The 18,418-nt window shown below is 39.0% G+C and overlaps 2 protein-coding genes across 4 annotated transcripts in view; both read left to right on the top strand.

Moving 5' to 3' along the window:
• Window positions 1-9,986, top strand: part of tap2t (transporter associated with antigen processing, subunit type t, teleost specific) — a 19,464-nt gene extending 9,478 nt beyond the window's left edge. For all 3 annotated transcript variants that reach the window (XM_046068984.1, XM_046068983.1, XM_046068985.1), the window contains exons 10-12: window positions 2,195-2,354; window positions 4,053-4,189; window positions 8,624-9,986. In XM_046068984.1, coding sequence (XP_045924940.1) covers window positions 2,195-2,354; window positions 4,053-4,189; window positions 8,624-8,818 — 492 coding nt within the window. In that variant the 3' untranslated portion in view covers window positions 8,819-9,986. The remainder of the gene's footprint in view (window positions 1-2,194; window positions 2,355-4,052; window positions 4,190-8,623) is intronic.
• A 1,711-nt stretch (window positions 9,987-11,697) lies between these two features.
• Window positions 11,698-18,418, top strand: part of LOC123983176 (medium-chain acyl-CoA ligase ACSF2, mitochondrial-like) — a 32,883-nt gene continuing 26,162 nt past the window's right edge. Inside the window, exons 1-2 of the mRNA XM_046069317.1 lie at window positions 11,698-11,994; window positions 15,088-15,283. Of these exons, the coding sequence (XP_045925273.1) occupies window positions 11,876-11,994; window positions 15,088-15,283 (315 nt within the window). The 5' untranslated portion in view covers window positions 11,698-11,875. The remainder of the gene's footprint in view (window positions 11,995-15,087; window positions 15,284-18,418) is intronic.

Genomic DNA, 18,418 nt, shown 5'->3' with positions numbered 1-18,418 from the left:
AAAATTATTGGAGAAGTAAAATGTCTGCAAGGTTAAGAATTATGACATACTTGGTCATAATTACAAATATTTGACGTCTGACACGCTCAAACTGTTATACTAGGTGTCTGACAACAACGTGGAAAGGATCCCTACGAGTAACACCCTTTGTTTTTAACAATCTTTTATCAAATTCTTGCCCAGAAATCTCATGAGAGGCGAGTTGTTGCAGGGAGACGACGGCGGAAACATGAGTCAGAGTTGGAGAGAGGAGTTTGTTGTGTTGGTGTAACGTTAGGAAGTAAAGTCTTGCTAGCAGCTCCTCTGTGTACACAACAAACTCCTCTCCCTCGTTTGTACCGGCGTCTTCCTGCAAAACAACTCGCCTCTCACGAGATTTCAAAAACAAGAATGTTTCTCGTTAAAAATAATAGGTGTTAAAGAAGAGGAAAAACATTTTGTACCAACATTTCAACACCAAAATGTTTGAAAATAGAGCCCAGGTTTAAAAATGCCAAAATTACCCTCTGAAAAGTCAAAAACTCTGACTTAGTATCTCATAAATTTGACTTTTTTAATTGGTCTTTTTGAAATATTTCATCTATTTTGTTCTGGCAGGAATGGGCTTCCGTTCACATGTTAAAAACTCTTTTTACTTTGGCCCAAGTTTTTGTGGAGCGTGTGTAATTTCTGTTGTTTTGTATGTTTTTTTTTAAGTTGAGCTACAGTGTGAGTAATTCCTCTCTATGCATTCTTTCCATTTAGCTGGTGAGTGTGGGGATAAAGATACTCATGCTGTTACAGGCCCGCAGTCTCATCTCGTCGGGTGACCTCAGCATCGGTAGCCTTGTGTCCTTTTTCTTGTATCAGAAGCCCATGTCAAACAATTTAAAGGTGAGTTGAGATGTAAATATTTTACACTGCAGGATCCCTATTTGAGTTGTAAAATATGTAATGGCTGTTCTGTTGTGGATGAAGAAGATTATTTATTTTTGTTACAGGAGATTTTGTATTGCTATGGAGAGACGGTGTCCACGGTTGGAGTGATTGAAAAAGTGTTCAGCTATCTTGACAGGACACCACAGTGTAAGAAGGAGGGAGAGTTAGCGCCTGAGAAGCTGGAGGGAAGAATTGTTTTTCAAAATGTCAACTTCACCTACCCTTCGACTCCTCAAGATAAACTAGCACTGAAGGTAACTGTGTCCTCGTGGTATCATTATGTTGAGAATAGTATTTAACATTAATCCAGAGTTGGACAAGCCACGAATGCATCATTACATCATTAACATTTTCTGCACAGTCAGTTTCCATGGAAATTCAGCAAGGGAAGATGACGGCCCTGGTGGGCCCCTCCGGAGGTGGAAAGACTTCCTGTGTCAGCCTCCTGAAGAGGCTGTACGAACCTCAAGAGGGACAGATCCTGCTGGATGGAGAACCGCTGCACCATTACAATCACAAATACTTCCATCAAAAGGTACAGTGAGATCGCTGCGACAAATAAAATCATTCAGATTTTTCTTTTTGCACAGATTTTCAAAAGAAAGATCAGATGCAACAAAGTACTTCACAATGAAATACAAACATGAGACATGACATACAGACACAGTATAAAATGGAGATAAAAGTGCTTAAAACTAAACAGAGCCAAGTTTCACCACTTTGTGCATCAACATCCATTTCTTCTTCCACTATCGTAAAAGTGCAAATATTGACACAAGGAGGTGGTTGAACTCAGTGAAATCGATTTTAATGGTGCAAATTTATACCACTTTGTATCCAGAGGACGTACAGGTTTAGAAGGTTGTGTGCTCGTGACACACAAGAGTTTGTTCGCTTTATTTTTGGATTAATAATTTTCTGTATAAAGTGCAAAATCACCAGTAACATGGTTCCAATAGACTTTAAAATATAAAACACAGAAGTCACAAAAAATAGTAAAAAGGTAGAATAAACACACATAATAAAATATGTGAGGGTAAAAACAACAAAATAATAAAAGAAGAGAAATCCTAATTTTAAAAACATTCTTCTTCGTAAGGAACTGTGTGGAACTGTATGATTAAATTTGCTATGCAGAGAGGATTTTGCAAACTGTACAAACTGGAAGCGATCTGATAAATACTGTTTAAACCAGCTTAGAGTGGTTAATTATATAATACTCTGCACTCTGACTGTAACTCTTTGAATAAGTTATTGTTACACACTGTTTGTTTAGATGGCCGTGGTATCCCAGAATCCCGTGCTGTTTTCTGGTTCACTGAGATACAACATTGAATACGGCCTGAAGGACTGCACCCTTGAGAAAGTGAAAGAAGCTGCGAAGAAGGCCAACGCAGACGACTTCATCTCTGAACTGGAGAATGGATACGACACAGGTACAGAAGTGGCGATGACCTTGTGGCATACACATTTAATAAAGGGCTGGTTTTCAGCTTAATCTGCCGTGACCGGTGAGAGACAGAGAGAGAGAGGTGTATGTGAGCAGATTCCTGTAGTTTGTGACAAAACACTAAAGTAAGGTTGAGCATTAAGTAGAATTAAAATGGTGAGATAAGAAATAACATAGGCTATGAGAAATAGGGTATGTATTTTATCAAATGTTTTCAATTAAAAATACAAATAAACCCCCCCACCACTACAGTTACACTGTCATCCTGTGGGAAACACTGAGGGGTGTTATATAGCAGGTTACTTTTCAGTTATTTGTACAAAAAAACTCCAGCAGCCTGACCTGGAGTACATTTTTTTTTGAGATGTGTCTGAGTGAGAGAAGGTAACCTGCTGCAGAGAAAATCTGTTATTTAAAGTTATTTAATAGTCAGTGTTTTATTATGAACATAAATTTGAAAAATATCGGGAATCAGATGCAGTCGGTGCATCTATAATTTAATATCATATACGGACGTTGTCATAGACCAGGGGTGGCAAAACTGCAGCCAACTGTGGTCCACTGCGCAATTTTAAATGGCCGCAGTTACATAAAAAAAAAACTAGAACATTGCTTGAAGTTATTTCTGATAAATTGTGCAGTATGTACATCCTGAACAACTACTAGCAAGCCCTGCAAGCACTTCTTAGTTTAAACACAGGAGTGGCTATTTTGAACAACTACTACCTACAGTTAGCACCTGTAAAACGCAGGTAAATTATTAGCTGTTGGTAGTAAAATTGTCAGGCCATCTACCACTTTGGTGAACAGGGAAAACGCACAACAGAGAGAGACACATTAAGGTTAGCGTATTGCGGCGATCGGTGCTCACACCTGTGTCACAATGCACCAGCCGGACTAGAGCGCTCCGGTGTTGTCGGAGAAACACTTAAGAAAGCCTTAAGCCCCCTGACGGCCCATGTGCTCACCAGAGCAGTCAACCTGGGCAAACTCTGTATTGCTGTCATCCTCTTGCACTCTTAAGATGCTGTATAAAGTTAATAATGTTGGAATACTATTTCTTATTTCATGGGCTATTTGGGATTTTTGGGGTAATGCATATATTATAATAATAATAATAAAAAAAGAAAGCATTCAGTTTTAAAAGTTGACCAAAATAATCGTGATTATGATTTCTGCTATAATTGAGCAGCCCTACATTGAATGAACATTATTTACATTAAATGATGCCTGAAGGGGCTGAATGTAATTCCTTCATTTAGCACATACATTTCAGCGAGTGAATCCTGAAAATGTCTGAATTTGGCCCGTGACGTTTTATATTTTTCTGTTTATTGCCTGCCATCCAAAATCATTTGTGCTAAAAGAAAGATTTGTTTTTGTTACGAAGGTGCCTTAGTGTTTAATTGTTTTGTTGTTTTAATAGTTTGATGCAGGAGCAGTATGCTTATGTTCTGTATGTACACTGAAGTTTGAGTCCAGCTTTCATCAACGATGTAGGACCGTTTTAACCGACGGTAGCCACGGGTAGATGTGATGTGAGGGAAGTCTGCTTATAGCTTGAGATGTCCGGCTAGTGGCTGGTGATGAAAGAAGAAGAGAACACAGGAAACGGATGTTTTAAGAGTGACTGACTGAGTTTTTATTATTGAATCCTCTATATTCCTTTGGTTTGTCTTTACAGATATAGGCGAATGTGGTGACAAACTTTCAGGCGGACAGAAGCAGTGCATCGCCGTCATCAGAGCTCTGGTTCGAGATCCGCAGGTCATCATACTGGATGAGGCGACCAGCAAACTGGATGTTGAAGCGCAGCATACTGTAAGTAAAAAAAACTCTGGTCATAACAAGTCAAGTCTTTGCCACTGACAACACCCGAGTGAACAGGAGCACAACAGTGGCTCTGCAACATTCAGTAAGCCACGACAGTGCAGGGGAGGAGGAAGTATTCAGTTACCTTTTAACAAGTTAAAGACTTGTATTAAAAAACTTCAAAAACAAACAAAGTTAAGTAAAGGTTCATAAATGTTAAGAAAACAATTATAATTATTGATGCATGAATGTGTAAGTGTCTATAACAAATCATAATTTATTAGATGATTCATATTTTGTATTAATAATTATAATCTGCAAAGTAACTAGTAACTAAAGTTGTCGTATAAATGTAGTGGAGTAGATCATTCGCCTCTAAACTGTAGTGTGTACCCCCTCGCTCTCTCTGACAAGTTTAGTTCAGCTAGGGCCAAGATGACCGGGGGTTATAACTGCTCTAACTTTGGTTAGTCAACACTGTTATCTCTCCGGGGGCCCAGTTAGGCTCAGAGTTTGTTAAACCAGCTTTCTGAAACAGGGCCCGGGAGTTATAACTGCTATAAAAACCGCCATTATTAGCTTAAGCCTACATAAATTGGCAAACACCGTGCTGCTGTCACCTTCTTGCGCTCTAAGATGCTGTTTAAAGTTAATAATGTTGGATTACTATTTCTTATTTCTTGGGCTATTTAGGATTTTTGAGGTAATGCATATAAATAAAGGATTCAGTTTTAAAAGTTTAATAAATGCATGATGAAGTAATTGTGTTAAAAAATCATTATCTCAATAATGACCAAAATAATTGTGATTATGATTTTTGCCATAATTTAGCAGCCTTAATTCAATCTATCAGTTGCTTAATTTGGCAAAAAAAAACGCAGTAAAACAGAAACATGGTACAAATGAGCACATAGTGTTACGTCCCAAGGTCTAGGGGTGTCCTGGATGTAACATAAATGTGTGGCCTCCCACTCTTCCCATTCCCAAACAAGGCCAGCACACAACAAATACAATTTAGCAGTTTTTATTATACATCGGAGATGAGCAGTGCCCAAAACAACAACCAAAACACTAAGAAAACCTAAATCTTTCCTAAAACCAAAAGGTAAAGAAAAGACAAAGCTCTAAAACTAGGTTTCTAAGTCCAAAAACAGGAGAAAACGGTGCAAACAAAAAAAAGGGCTTCTCACTCCTACTCACTGCTAGTAGCTGACACAATATAGCTACGACAAAGGAAATTGCTTCATAGCAACAAAAATGGCAAAGCCAACAAAACCAGGTTGTCATAAGACAATCAGAAGGACTACGATAAACTATTTACAATCTAAGTTGAATATAGTCACAACCGTTCACTATGTACAATAAACACAGACATAACACACAGTCCTCAGGCAGGTTGGGAATGGTAGAGAGAGGGGGAGAGTTCCTGTCAGTAGGGCTTAAGATGGCTGCTGTCATCCAGGTGCCCAATCAGGAGGCTCCAATCAGCTCAACCAGACCAATCCAGTGTGTCCACCTGTTCTCCAGTACCTGCATACACTCACACACACACTCTAATGGAGGAGAACAGCTGACAGTGCCAGGAGAGATAAACGAACAACAACATATGACCCCAGGGTCATAACACCTCCCCACCCAAGATCAAACATTTTCCTCTTAAGAAAAAGGTTTGATTCAATGAGACCTAGAGAGAGCATCAGCCATAACATTTTCTAAACCCTTTTTGTAACGAACCTCAATATTAAAGTCCTGCAGTAATAGGGACCAGCGCATGAGACGCTGGTTGCTATTTTGCATTCGAGTCAAGAACACCAGGGGGTTGTGGTCAGAGAAGACGATGGTTGGCACATGGCTAGACCCAAGGTACACTTCAAAGTGTTGTAATGCTAACAGTAATGATAAGGCCTCCTTCTCAATAGTGCTGTAATGCAGCTGGTGTCTTTTGAACTTTTTGGAAAAGTAGCAAATGGGGTGATCAATGCCTCGCACATCCTCCTGCAGGAGCACTGCACCCGCACCAAGCGCACTGGCATCTACTTCCAGCTTAAATGGACGAGTGAAGTTTGGGGCGGCGAGCACAGGCTCACTGCAGAGGAGAACTTTGGCAGCCTCGAAAGCCATCCGACATTCTTCTGACCACTGGAAAAGAGTTTTGGGACTTGCCAAACTGGTTAAAGGAGCTACCACATCAAAGTTTTTGCAGAACGCACGGTAGTACCCAGCCATCCCCAGAAAACGACGGAGCTCACGACGTGTCTGAGGAGCAGGGAAATCTAAGATTGCCTGTACTTTGGCAGTTTTCATAGTTGTTCAATTACGATTATCAGGTCAATGATTCGATTCGTCGATGCATCACAATGCATCACCTCAAGGGTGCAAAAGTGCCTCATTATGATTATGAGGCTAAGATGCGCATGTAAAACGAATAGGATACAGATGTATTTTTCTCACTGTTTGACTATTTGGTACTATCGCTACAAGCGCCGTTACTAGTTTAACTACATTTCTCAGTAGCTTGGTGGTAGCGTCGCTATTTTCTGAATCAAGTAGCTTTTCAGTAACGAAGCTCTTTTATTGACCGAGTAGCGCGGTAGCTTCCACACACGCTACATTTTCCCAAGCATTTCTGAATGATCAGTAAGTGACGCCACCGCCGGTGACATCACGTACCGATCCTTGGGCTGATGTCTGCGACTTTGCTGCAGGGGAGTAAAGACGCTCGATTGAGTTTACTTTCTATTGTGATCGTTATAGTAACACGTCTTGTGAGAAGGATCAGGGTCCAGCCCGGACAGCTCTTCCTCTAGTGAGGAGGAAACTTTGATATGTAGTGGCCGAAACTTGTTTCCATGAGATGAGAGATTTCTCTCTCTCTCTCTCTCTTTCTCGCCCATTGCCATGAATGTTTATGTTGCAATGTTGCCAGAGCACAAATTCACATATAGTAACAATAAAAAATATATAATTAATAATGTGATAATTAAGTTAGCCTACTTTATACAAACAACAATGGTTCTCCGTTTGTTGCATGAGGAAATACATTTAGCTGCAATTATATGGCAGGAAGTAGGAAAGTTTCTGTGTGTCTGATTTAGCGCACACACACACACACACACACACACACACACACACACACACACACACACACACACACACACACACACACTCTGTTGCACTGTGGGCCTTGAGAAACGGCATTTCGTTCATTTGTGTACTCGATATGTGGATGAATGACAACAAACCAACTTTACAGCAGCCAAATAACGTACTGCTCAGCTTCCAGACCGCAGTCTGAAGAGGAGATGTTTGCTAGCGCTAACTGCCTTTCTAGTAGTTGGGAAACAACAGACAAACTTTAATTAACGGACTTGCTTTGATCTGCACTGTACATTTATAGCCAGACTAAAACGTAGCGCTCATGCTCACGCTTGCTAAGTGTGTGGGGTGCGGGTGAAAATCATTAACGTGAGATAACACGTTGATCTCTCCACCATCATAACACAGACGGTCCGGAGCTGCATTTCCGAGTTCCGCCGTTTTCGTTCCGTCAACATTACGTTATGAATTAACCTCTAGATAATCGATTATTGACATTTGTTAATCGATTCATAATCGTCCAAGACCCCTAATAGTTATAAACAATTTGAATCAGTTGGGTTTGGCTAAAGGTACTCTGTAAAGGAAAACAAATGGCAAGGTCCTAAACTCTGCATGCAAGGGATGGAAGGTGTCACACTGAATGGACTCGACTTTCTTAACAACAGATTTTTTTTTTCAGTCCCTCCAGGATTTCATGGGCCTTTTTTGTGATTGTTTGTATTTTGTAGCAGCTTTTCTAAAACATTGCGAAGAAAGTTGTGTTGTTTTTTTTTGCTATGAAGTTGTGGGAATAAGTGAAAGCTACAAAGTAGATGTGATTTTTTTTTTTTAAACTTTAGAATTATAGTTAAATCTTTTAACAGCAGCTCCAGGATTTTGTGGGCCGAACCACATACGTAACCCTAAATGATTTAAACCAGCCTACCTTGATTCTTGCAGCTGACCGGGTGTCACAGTGATTTGTTTTATCTAATATGCTCCATGCGTTTCTGCCAAAAACTTGTCAATCCAAGTATTGTGATTATTGATTAATCATTTAAGTACTTTACTTTCTTTTTTTTTCAAGCACAAATGCCCAAGGAATTGTTGTTTTTAAACACTGCTTTTCTCAGTTTAAAATTATTTTTTTAAACTGAAATTTGGAAATAACATTTAAAAATAATCAGCAGATTAATTTGCAGCCCCAGAGACGGGAAATAGTCTGAAGAGGAGAAAGGTCCAGCAACACTTGTTCAGGTTCATCACAAACCAAAGCGTTGCTGCAGCTTTTAAAACCTCCTTTTTCCAGATCCAGATCCAGAGTGCTGTAACGTGGCTTTTCACTGTTGGGTTCTGCGTTCTCAGGTGCTGCAGGAGGTTCTGGCTCGAGGTCAGACGGTTCTGGTGGTGGCTCATCAGCTGAAGACTGTGGAGAAGGCTGACCACATTATCTTCATAGAGAAGGGAGAAGTTGTGGAGGAGGGGACGCACCAAGAACTCATGGCAAAGAAAGGACGCTACCATCGTTTGAAAGAGGAACTGTTCTCTCAAGTCAGCTGAGAAAAGCCCAGAATGTATTTTTACTGTTTGTACATTTTAGTTGTAATAAGTGTGTGCAGGTTAACAAAACCTGGCTGTTTGTTTCATCTTGTAAGGTTTTGTTAGTACAAAAAGCAGGCACTATATGAAGTGGTAGGAATGATAAGGTGTGGTCTGCATGTTTAATGTCTAAAAAGTATTTATTTAGTGTTTGATATCATCACACTGGCAAAAGTGACATCAGAAATCACTCTAATGACCATGAGAGCTGATAAATTATCAGCATTGTTTTAAATAAGTGTATGTTTAAAGTGAGACAGTTAGCTGAAAAGTAAGTAGGGAGGGGGGAGGGGGGGCAGGCAGGCATACTCTTTCAAAACTTTTTGGACTCATAGTGGAGAAGAGAACTGTTAACCATTTGTGTACCAAATACATTGACAAACAACAGTGGTTAGTATTTGTATAGCACCTTTCTAGTCTTTTCGACCCCTCAAAGCGCTTTTACCTTCCCTACTAAAATTTACGCCCTTTCTTTCAACAATAAATGATTCCGCTCTGATTCAGGGTCAATTTTATTTAACACAATAACTTTGATAAACAAAATTAGTGATCTCCATTATTGTAAGAACAAACAAAAAAAATTTACGTGAGTAAATCTATTTTATATTTGTTTTCAATTAACTCCTACTACTACACTACATTACAGAGGGAAATACTACATGTATTTGGTACTCGTTACTTTACAGATTTAGACCTTTTTGGTTTGTGAACCAGTACAAGAAAACAGTGTCTGGTTGGGGTACTTTGCCACATTTAAGATGTTAATGAGTTGTTTTTCCACCAAGCAGATTTCCATTTGTCTAAAAGTAAACATTTGCTAACAAAAGCTACTGGTCATACATACCAAGTAAGACTGTAGCAGCAAAACTAGTGGGTTTATTAAATGGAACATTTGAGGGGAAGAATTATGTACCATGTCTTTATCTGAATACTTACGTGATACTACTTGTTTTTGATAATATTTTGCACTTGTACTCTAGAAAATGACTTGGCATGGTGGCATTTGTACAAAACATCAGAAAACTTTTTTTTCCACCACTGTTTGTTTTCATTGGCTAAGTGGATACGTCTCAAACAGATTTAAATATGTAAGAAAGCCTTGTGGTGTAAAGTCCTCTCTCCAGTGAAACGTGTTTTTCTTCTTGTTCCTTCACTTGGGTGTTTGTGCTTCATCTCGTTATACAACCCTGTGTTGTAAAATGATAAATAATCATTAGAAGGCTGTTTCCACATGTATCTGCTGAAGGGGGAACGATTCTCTCTCTACGCTTACTTCAGTGCACAAACTTTGGACTTCGCAGTAGGAGACATCTTGTGTCCAGCAGTTCAACGTTTATTTAATTATTTAAAGAAATTTCTAACTTGTGGCAGAATGTAACTAAGTAAATTTACGGTAGTTTGGTAGGTTTATTGTCACAATATAACAAGTTATTGAGTGAAATTGAGTTTTGTAAATCCCATCTGCTACATAGCAGACAAAATAAACATTAATACAGAATCAATTATGGAAAATGGTTAACATAAATAAACTACCTTCACTGGAGCAGTGCTGAGGATGAATTAGAGTTTGAGTCTGATAGCTTGGGGGAAAAAGCTGCTCTGCAGGCTGGTGGTGCGGCAGCAGGAACTTCTATATCTCTTACCAGAAGGCAGCAGGGTGAACAGGCTGTGGCTGGGTGGGTACTGTCCTTTAGTATCCTTTGGGCTCTGCAGGCACCAATATCATGATGCTCATCATCTATCATCTTCTGAGCAGTTTGAATCACCCGCTGCAGAGCCCTCCGGTCCTGGGCCGTGCACATCCCATGCCAGTTTGTAATGTTTCCAGTCAGGATGCTTTCTATTACTCCTCTGTAAAAGCTGACAAGAACTTTGCGTGGGAATTTGCCCTTCTTTAGCTTCCTCAAGAAATACAGTGGTTTCTGAGCTTTTTTCACTAGCGTGGAGATGATTCCCAGGAACCTGCTCCACCTGGAGTGTGTGTGACTATGTATTTCTATTCTATACAACTTTATACTTCTAATCCACCACATCTTAGAGGCAAATATTGTACTTCTTACTTCTTTTGTCTGACAGCTTTGTAGTTATAATTTATATTCAATTTATAATTTTTCATCCCTTTCATGTCCAGTGAAAATCTCCAAATTTAGTGATTTTGAATTACATCTTTTTACTGATAAATTGAAGGATGAAGTGTTCCTTTAGGGTTTGAGGAAATCCTCTTCCTTCCTAAGCTAAACAAACTATTTAACACCCCCTTAGACCAGCTGGAAAACTCATCATCACAAATCTGAAAACAGGCTGTTTTTCTGAGCTCACGAAAAGTTGACTTTTTAGAAAACGGGACAGGGACGCTACAAACATATCATGCTACCCAAACTACCCAACAGGATGTAACTAGTTAAACCTTTAACATCTACAGCTGTGAAATACAACATGTACATTAATGCAGCAGCAATATTAATCTAGATATCCATCAGATTTAATAGTGAAACACTGACAGGGAACATTTCACTGCCCTGTGAGTACTTTAACTTTTGATAGCTTAGGTGTACTTAATTAAGTAATGTTTTTACTTGTGGAGAATTTGCACAGTTGGTATTGATGTGATCTGATTACTTATTCCACCACTGGGAAAAACCTTTCAGACAGAAGTTGTTCCAAGGAGAGTGTTTTATATGTCAAAATAAGTCTGGAGGGGATATTTAACATACTTTGCTTAACATACAGACTTTAAAAATCTGAGTCAGATATCTGCAGCTTCAGGGTGAGTGCCTGCATGGCGCCACCAGCAGGACAGGGCCGGTGGTTTCAGAAAACATTGTGTTTATACTGGTAACGGATCAAGGTCCGAGCAGGGAGCGGCAAACCATTAAAAGGGGCAGTTTTCTGTTCACTGTCAGTGTGGTTCTTTCCTGCAGTGCACAGGAGTGGATCCGAAGAGGTTCTCTCTCCACTGAACCAGAACACCAGCTCGACTTTAGTGCGGAGAGGGGCGCGGTGAGCTGCAGCGGCACAATGATCCCCACGATTGCGTTATGCTCCCAGTCTCTTCGGAACAACTGTGTTTTTCCCAGAGCTTTAAAAGTTTTGCAGAGACCATGGACTGGTCATCCCGGATTACCTGCAGCAAGTCGGTGAGTTACACTCGCATTTTACTTATTAAGAAACTGCACCAAGGGCAATATGTTCAGTCGAGATCACAAGATTAAAGAGATTTACTTATTTATAAGTATAAAGGAACAACCCATCTATCAAAGTCAACTCTGTATGTTTTTGCTTGTTTTGATCATGTTACAAAATCACCGCAAGACTGATCATATGGCTTTCTTCAAAACTACTTCTCATATTTATTATTGCATAATGTCCGCTAGGCCAAATACTCGATCTGCTATTTTTGAGTGCATTTTAACAGGAGTGAAATCTGCTGGTGTGAACGGCGGAAGGAAAGGGAGGAGACAAAGGAAGCACCCCCAAAAATAGTTGTTTACTATTTTAAGTATTGTGCAGATGTTCACATTATTATGCGTAATGTATACCATCAACCAAGGGCGGGTATTTCATGTCACTGTTCATAAGAACCCTACTAGATATCTACCACCCCATCCTGTTCTCCTCCTGTGGCTTAGAAATACACTTCTACTCCAATACGTTTCAGAGGGAAATACTCCAAGTATTTGGTACTAGTTAGGCTACAGATTTAGGTTCCCAAACTATTTGGTTTTTGATCCAGTACAAGAAAACAGTGTCTGGTTGGGGTCCTTTGCAGATTACTGTATATAAAGTTGTTAAATCTTGCTCCACCAGAGCAGTAAAAGGCTGCTTATATATTGTTGTATCAGTATTTAAAAGCTTATCATGTCTTATATAATAATATATCAGTCACGGGGGACATTTTACTGCAGGGCAAGTACTTTTACTTTTGATAATTTAAGTAGACCTTAATTGTGCTGATAAAACCTGTGTACTTTTGTACTTAAGTAGGATTTTGAACACAAGACTTATTTTTACATTCATATATTGATGCTTTTACTTAAAGGATCTAAGTACTAAATCGACTACTGATTTCCATCAACATGGTTTCTTTTCAACTGTATAGAGATAGACAGAAAATGTGGGGGTGAGTCATATGCAGTCAAATTCCAACTGGAGACGTTGCAATCACATGATTTCAATGTTCATTTCTACTGTAGTATAAAGTCACATAAGAACTCAAGGCTGGATTACCAAGCAGATAAAGCTGACATCCGCCCCAGACTGCAAAGGGCCACATTACTGTGTGTCGGATAGTTTGTGGTAATTTGACTAAATGCACATTAGTTTGGCAATAGATGCCACTAAATCACAAACAGAAATGATAAGACCCATAAAGACGTGATAATTACCTACTATTGAGGTCCTGTCTAAATATTGTTTGAATATTTCAGTTGATATCAGTCTTGCAAGGTAGCCTACATATCCCCTAAATAACGGAGCTTAAAGACACAGTGAAATCTACGTTTTACAAATTCTAATCCCTTTGTATGTTCCTGCATTAATTGCTCAGTTTTCTCTTTGTAGATGCCAAACATTTGTTTTTCTCAGCTGGAAAATCTGTAGCATTCACCAACAGTTTGTGACACACACGTGACAAAACTTTAATGGATGTTTCTTGCTGAAATGCACTTTGGAAGTAGTTTCTTATGTGATATTTTTATGTACACGAGCAGTTGTTAATATTTTGGACGGATAAGTTAACCGGGGGAGTTTCATGCCAATTGAAGCCATAGAAGATCTAAGAGTCAGTTTTATATGAGTTCCATCCATCCATCCATCCATCCTCAACCACTTATCCTGCGTACAGGGTCACAGGGTTTATATGAGTTATATATATATATATATATATATATATATATATATATATATATATAGATAGATAGATAGATAGATAGATAGATAGATATGAGTTAACTACTACTACTAAAAATGTTTGACAGATTAGTTCTAAACCAATAGGGCCTCTCAGGGTCCGGCCCCCCCTCTATAAAGTGCACATGGTTTTTGGCATCATAAAAGGTCCTCTGTTGCACCCTTATCTACAGCACAGAAACCCATGTCACTGGGTCAATGTGTTATTATGTAAAATGTCTGCGAGTTTGAGTCCATGCCTAAACCTTAATCACTTATCAAGTCACTTATCAGTTACACAAACAATTAGGTCAAGTCAAACTTTATAACAGCCAAACTGCAGAGTAGCACCCGATGATGAGCTTCTAGAAAATATTTACAGGAAGTCACTGAGGTTGCGACGGTTTCAACAAGGAGGCTGTTCCAGAGTTTGAGGGTCTTGGTAGCAAATACATAATCTCTTTGTTTAAGTCTAGATATGGAGACTGCTTTTAGAGCTGAACAGAGTGTTACAACAAGCATTGCTGGAAAAGTATGAATCAGAGAATAACTGGATTACTTATGGATCAAGAGTACAACTGTAGTCAGTGATAAATCCTATTCTGGCTATAGGTTTAATGGAAGGTTTATTTAATTAATTATTAATACCTATTTTAATGACCCTAACAAGATACAAGACATTCAACTAGGGCTGCGACTAACAATTGTTTTCATTATTGATTAATCTGCCAATATTATTTTTGAATTAGTAGATCAGTTTAGTCCAAAAGTGTCAGAAACTAGTGAAAAATGTCCTTCACAGGTGACGTCTTTAAATGTCCATCAAACAGTCCAAAACCCAAAGGGGTTTCATTGCCAACATAGAACACTAGAAAAAATGCAGATATTCACATACAAGCCAGAGCATGTGCTTTTTTTGGCATTTTGCTTAAACAAATGACTGAATTAATGATTAATTAAACTTGCGACCAGAGAAAGCAGTGACACAGTGCTTTTAAGCCCGGTGTTCATGTATTTTTAAAGGATGCTGATTGTTCCTGATTTGACAGATAGATAAACTAGTGGGTCATCAGCATAGCAGTGGATAAAAATGCCATGACTTTGTATTATTTGCAAGAGTAGAAGCATGTAGATAGAAAATGGAAGGGGGCCCAGGACAGAGCCTTGAGGTACTTCACAATTAAAAGGGACAGTACAGCAAATTCCTGTTAGTTAGTTTTCATTTGATTGTATTGTAATACTACTATACTGTAGTTCTTTCCCACTCAAACCTGCTGTCTATACACAAATATTCAGAACTGTGTTTAATATGATTTGTGAAAACACCTTCTGTTTCCCTGCAGCGGCATACATGTGGACTCTCCGCCTGTTATCCCAACTCTCACTACCAGCTATGCCCACGGCACGTCTTCCACATCTTTGCTCCACTCTACAATAGCAGAGACCCTGCAGAACACTGTGGAGCGCTGGCCTGACAGAGAGGCCGTGGTCTTTGTAGAAGATGGAGTCCGCAAGACCTTTGCACAGTTTAATCAGGATGTGAGTCTTTTTATCAAAGTATTCTGCATGTGTCCAGTCAATGAGGCTTCCCCAACCCCAACTGATGCAGATCAACAAAGACCTCAACATAGCATTTTACATGTTAACATAGACATAGGTCTCAACATCTCAACTGAGATCAGAGTTCTGTCAGAACTAGAAATCCAACAATGTTTAGGTTGATTGCGGTTGGATATTGGAAAGCCTACAAGCGATCTGTGAATTTGTTTGTATGTTTTAAGAATGGCCCAAACTTTAAAATTGGCTCTTGAAGCAAAATAACATGAGCCACTTAAGCTTAAGCCTTAAGGCTTAAGATAATAATGTTGACTACCAAGTAATAGCAGTTACATCCCCAGGTCATCTTGTCCCGAGCTGAACTAAACCACCACTGTAAAGCCAAAGGGTTGTTCTAGTTTTATATATATTTAGAAACGAGAGCATCATAGCTAAACTGAATTGTTTTATTTCGATTATCTTGTTTTCAGATTTGTTGGAAGCCAAAATTTTAATAGAAAATCAAATTCTATTTGTATCACAGCCCTAATAACTATGTTTGTCGTTACCGGTTTAATTTCTTCAATAAACCTCCTCTTTGATTTTGCTGTGCTTTTATAAAGACGTACACAATCAAAGTCATTCCTTCCTTTACTACCCATATGAAACAGTAGGAAGTTATGGGCTTCTGTCTGGCTCCACGTTCTCTACCTGTTCCTCAGGGCAAACTCCAAACATGTCAAAGTTTAGCATCAGGACTCCAAAAAGGCATTATACAGTTTAATATGATCGTGAGAACATCGGAGCTGTCAATCAACCTTAAACTTTACTCTGCTAATTAACTGTATATGAAAACTGGAAGTAAGCCTTTTAAGTGATTAATTAACAGATGACAATAAACTGTGAACAAAGCAAAAACATCACACATGGTGTTCCAGTCAAGTTAAACAAATCCAATATCAAGGAGAGAGGAGTAGGCAGTGAAATAACTTAATCTGATGTAAGGTTCCTCGAGTTTATGGTTCTGTACAACATGCATATAATATTGTACCATTATATTTTATATAATATAATAAAAAATGCAACTTAATTTGTCTTGATATTACATTTATAGTAAGAAACCAAACTGATACTTAAAGCTGCTGCAGGTAACTTTTTAAAAATTGACTTTTTGTCATGTTTGCTAAAACTGTCACTATATCCTGACAGTAGTACATGAGACAGATCAAATGTAAATTCAAAACAGGTTCCTCTGGCTCCTCCTACTCCTCCAAATGCCATTTGCAAGAATCCAACGGCCCTTGAATAAAACAATCACTCTTCAGGAGTTTTGCAAACACAATGTCTGAGAAACAACCAGCAGCAATGAAAGAGCTGCCCATCCCTCCTTTGCCAACAACAGCGTATAGTAGAAAACACCTGTGGGAACATTTCCCTCCACACAGAGTGTTGGGCTCATTATGTTTGATGCCATGGCGCTCGTAGTGACGAGTGGCAAAGACGCACGAAGACAAACATTGGGGAATAACTTTTGAGAGGGGTGTACTAGCCTCTCATCTGCTGTTAGAAGTTGTCTCTGAAGCCCATGACACTCTGGGCCGTGAAGCGTCAGAGGGACGTCTTTGAGAAGACAAGTCATGGCGAAAGCCTCCCCAACACCCTCTCGCCGCGGCTCCAGGAAAGTTTTACCAATATAAAACCTCCATAGATCAAAAATTCATAATAGAAAAGAGTCATAATTGACTGTGTCTTTTATAATAGTGCTCTATGGTGAAAATGCTTTTACGGCTGCAATTCTTCGCTGCAATGCTGCGAGTCGCCACTGGACAAAGCTCGGCAGCAGCGCCCTTTCCAGGTCTTATTATACATAAGGGGTCGGCAAATAAGTCTGGCATCGGGCCAGATTTTTTGCAAGTCATTAGAAGGTGGGCCAGAAAATAGTCAATTGATTTATGATCAACTATTTATTTTGTGCCTCATTAGCTCAGTCAGTAGTGCACAGGCCTGCTGTTTGAGGGGTTGTGTGTTCAATCTTGCTGCTAGTATATTTCTTTCCTACCTTTTCAACAAATTGATTATGAAGAGATCGATTCATTTATTTTCATCTCCCCAGTATCTCTAGGCAGAGGAAATTCCTGTGTTTCTCATTCAGGGGAATCCGATCTTATGTTTTCTGACAGCTTTTTCAGAGGTGTGTCAAGCAAGCCAGACTCCTTTGAATTTCCTTCAGAACATTTCAAAGTAAAAGCTCTTAATTAAACACGACATATAAAGATGACAGCCGGCACAATAACGTAATAAGATCTGCTTCTTAGAGAGACACCTGCCCATTCAGTCCTGTTCACACTCTAAACTTTCACCCAGATTAATGTCATTAACCCCGCACAAAGAGTAACGGCCAACAATGTGATAGCAGCTGTCATATCAAACCTATAAACATCTTAACTGATAATTATAATAATAATCTGAGCTCTGCTGTATAGTTATTGATTTGATAAATACAATATGTTCTGTTTGTACATAAATTTGACTTTTTGAAGTTATTATTCCTACATGGTCTTGTGTTATCTCTGCTCTACACTTTTACAGCGTTCCCTCATTACAGATTAATGGTTTAATGATGTGGATGATTCTTTCTATTTTTTGCAGAATTGTTTGAAGAAAAGGGCCATTGCGACAAGGGCTAGTGTTGACATTGTTATACCACCAGTTTGTCCTTAGGATTTGTTCGGAACAGAACATTCTTTTATAAAAAGATGTTTGTTTGTGCCTTAATGTCTCTGAAGTCACTGAACTCAGTGAATGTTGTTTTAGACTTTGCTCTTAACAAGCACGGTTAGGCACCAATGTTAAAAGATGAACACTGCTCACTGCAAACTTGAACTATTATAAAATTACTTATTTCATGAGGGATTCTGTTTTTCCCCCAGAAAATGTTCATACATGTGGCATACATTTTAAGATATATATAAACTATTAAACAAAAACACACACGCACACACACATAATGTTGATGGTTCTACAGTCATGGTCAAAAGTATGGCTACCCCTGCATGTCTGTCACATAGTGCACTACTACACCCAGAACATTACCTTTGGTATTCTCAAGTTTCTTTCTTTTGTTTGCATTGGAACAAC

Source organism: Micropterus dolomieu, linkage group LG14 (assembly GCF_021292245.1).
Source record: "Micropterus dolomieu isolate WLL.071019.BEF.003 ecotype Adirondacks linkage group LG14, ASM2129224v1, whole genome shotgun sequence".
In the NCBI taxonomy this organism is placed as follows: domain Eukaryota; kingdom Metazoa; phylum Chordata; class Actinopteri; order Centrarchiformes; family Centrarchidae; genus Micropterus; species Micropterus dolomieu.
This window is presented reverse-complemented; position numbering and strand designations above follow the sequence as displayed.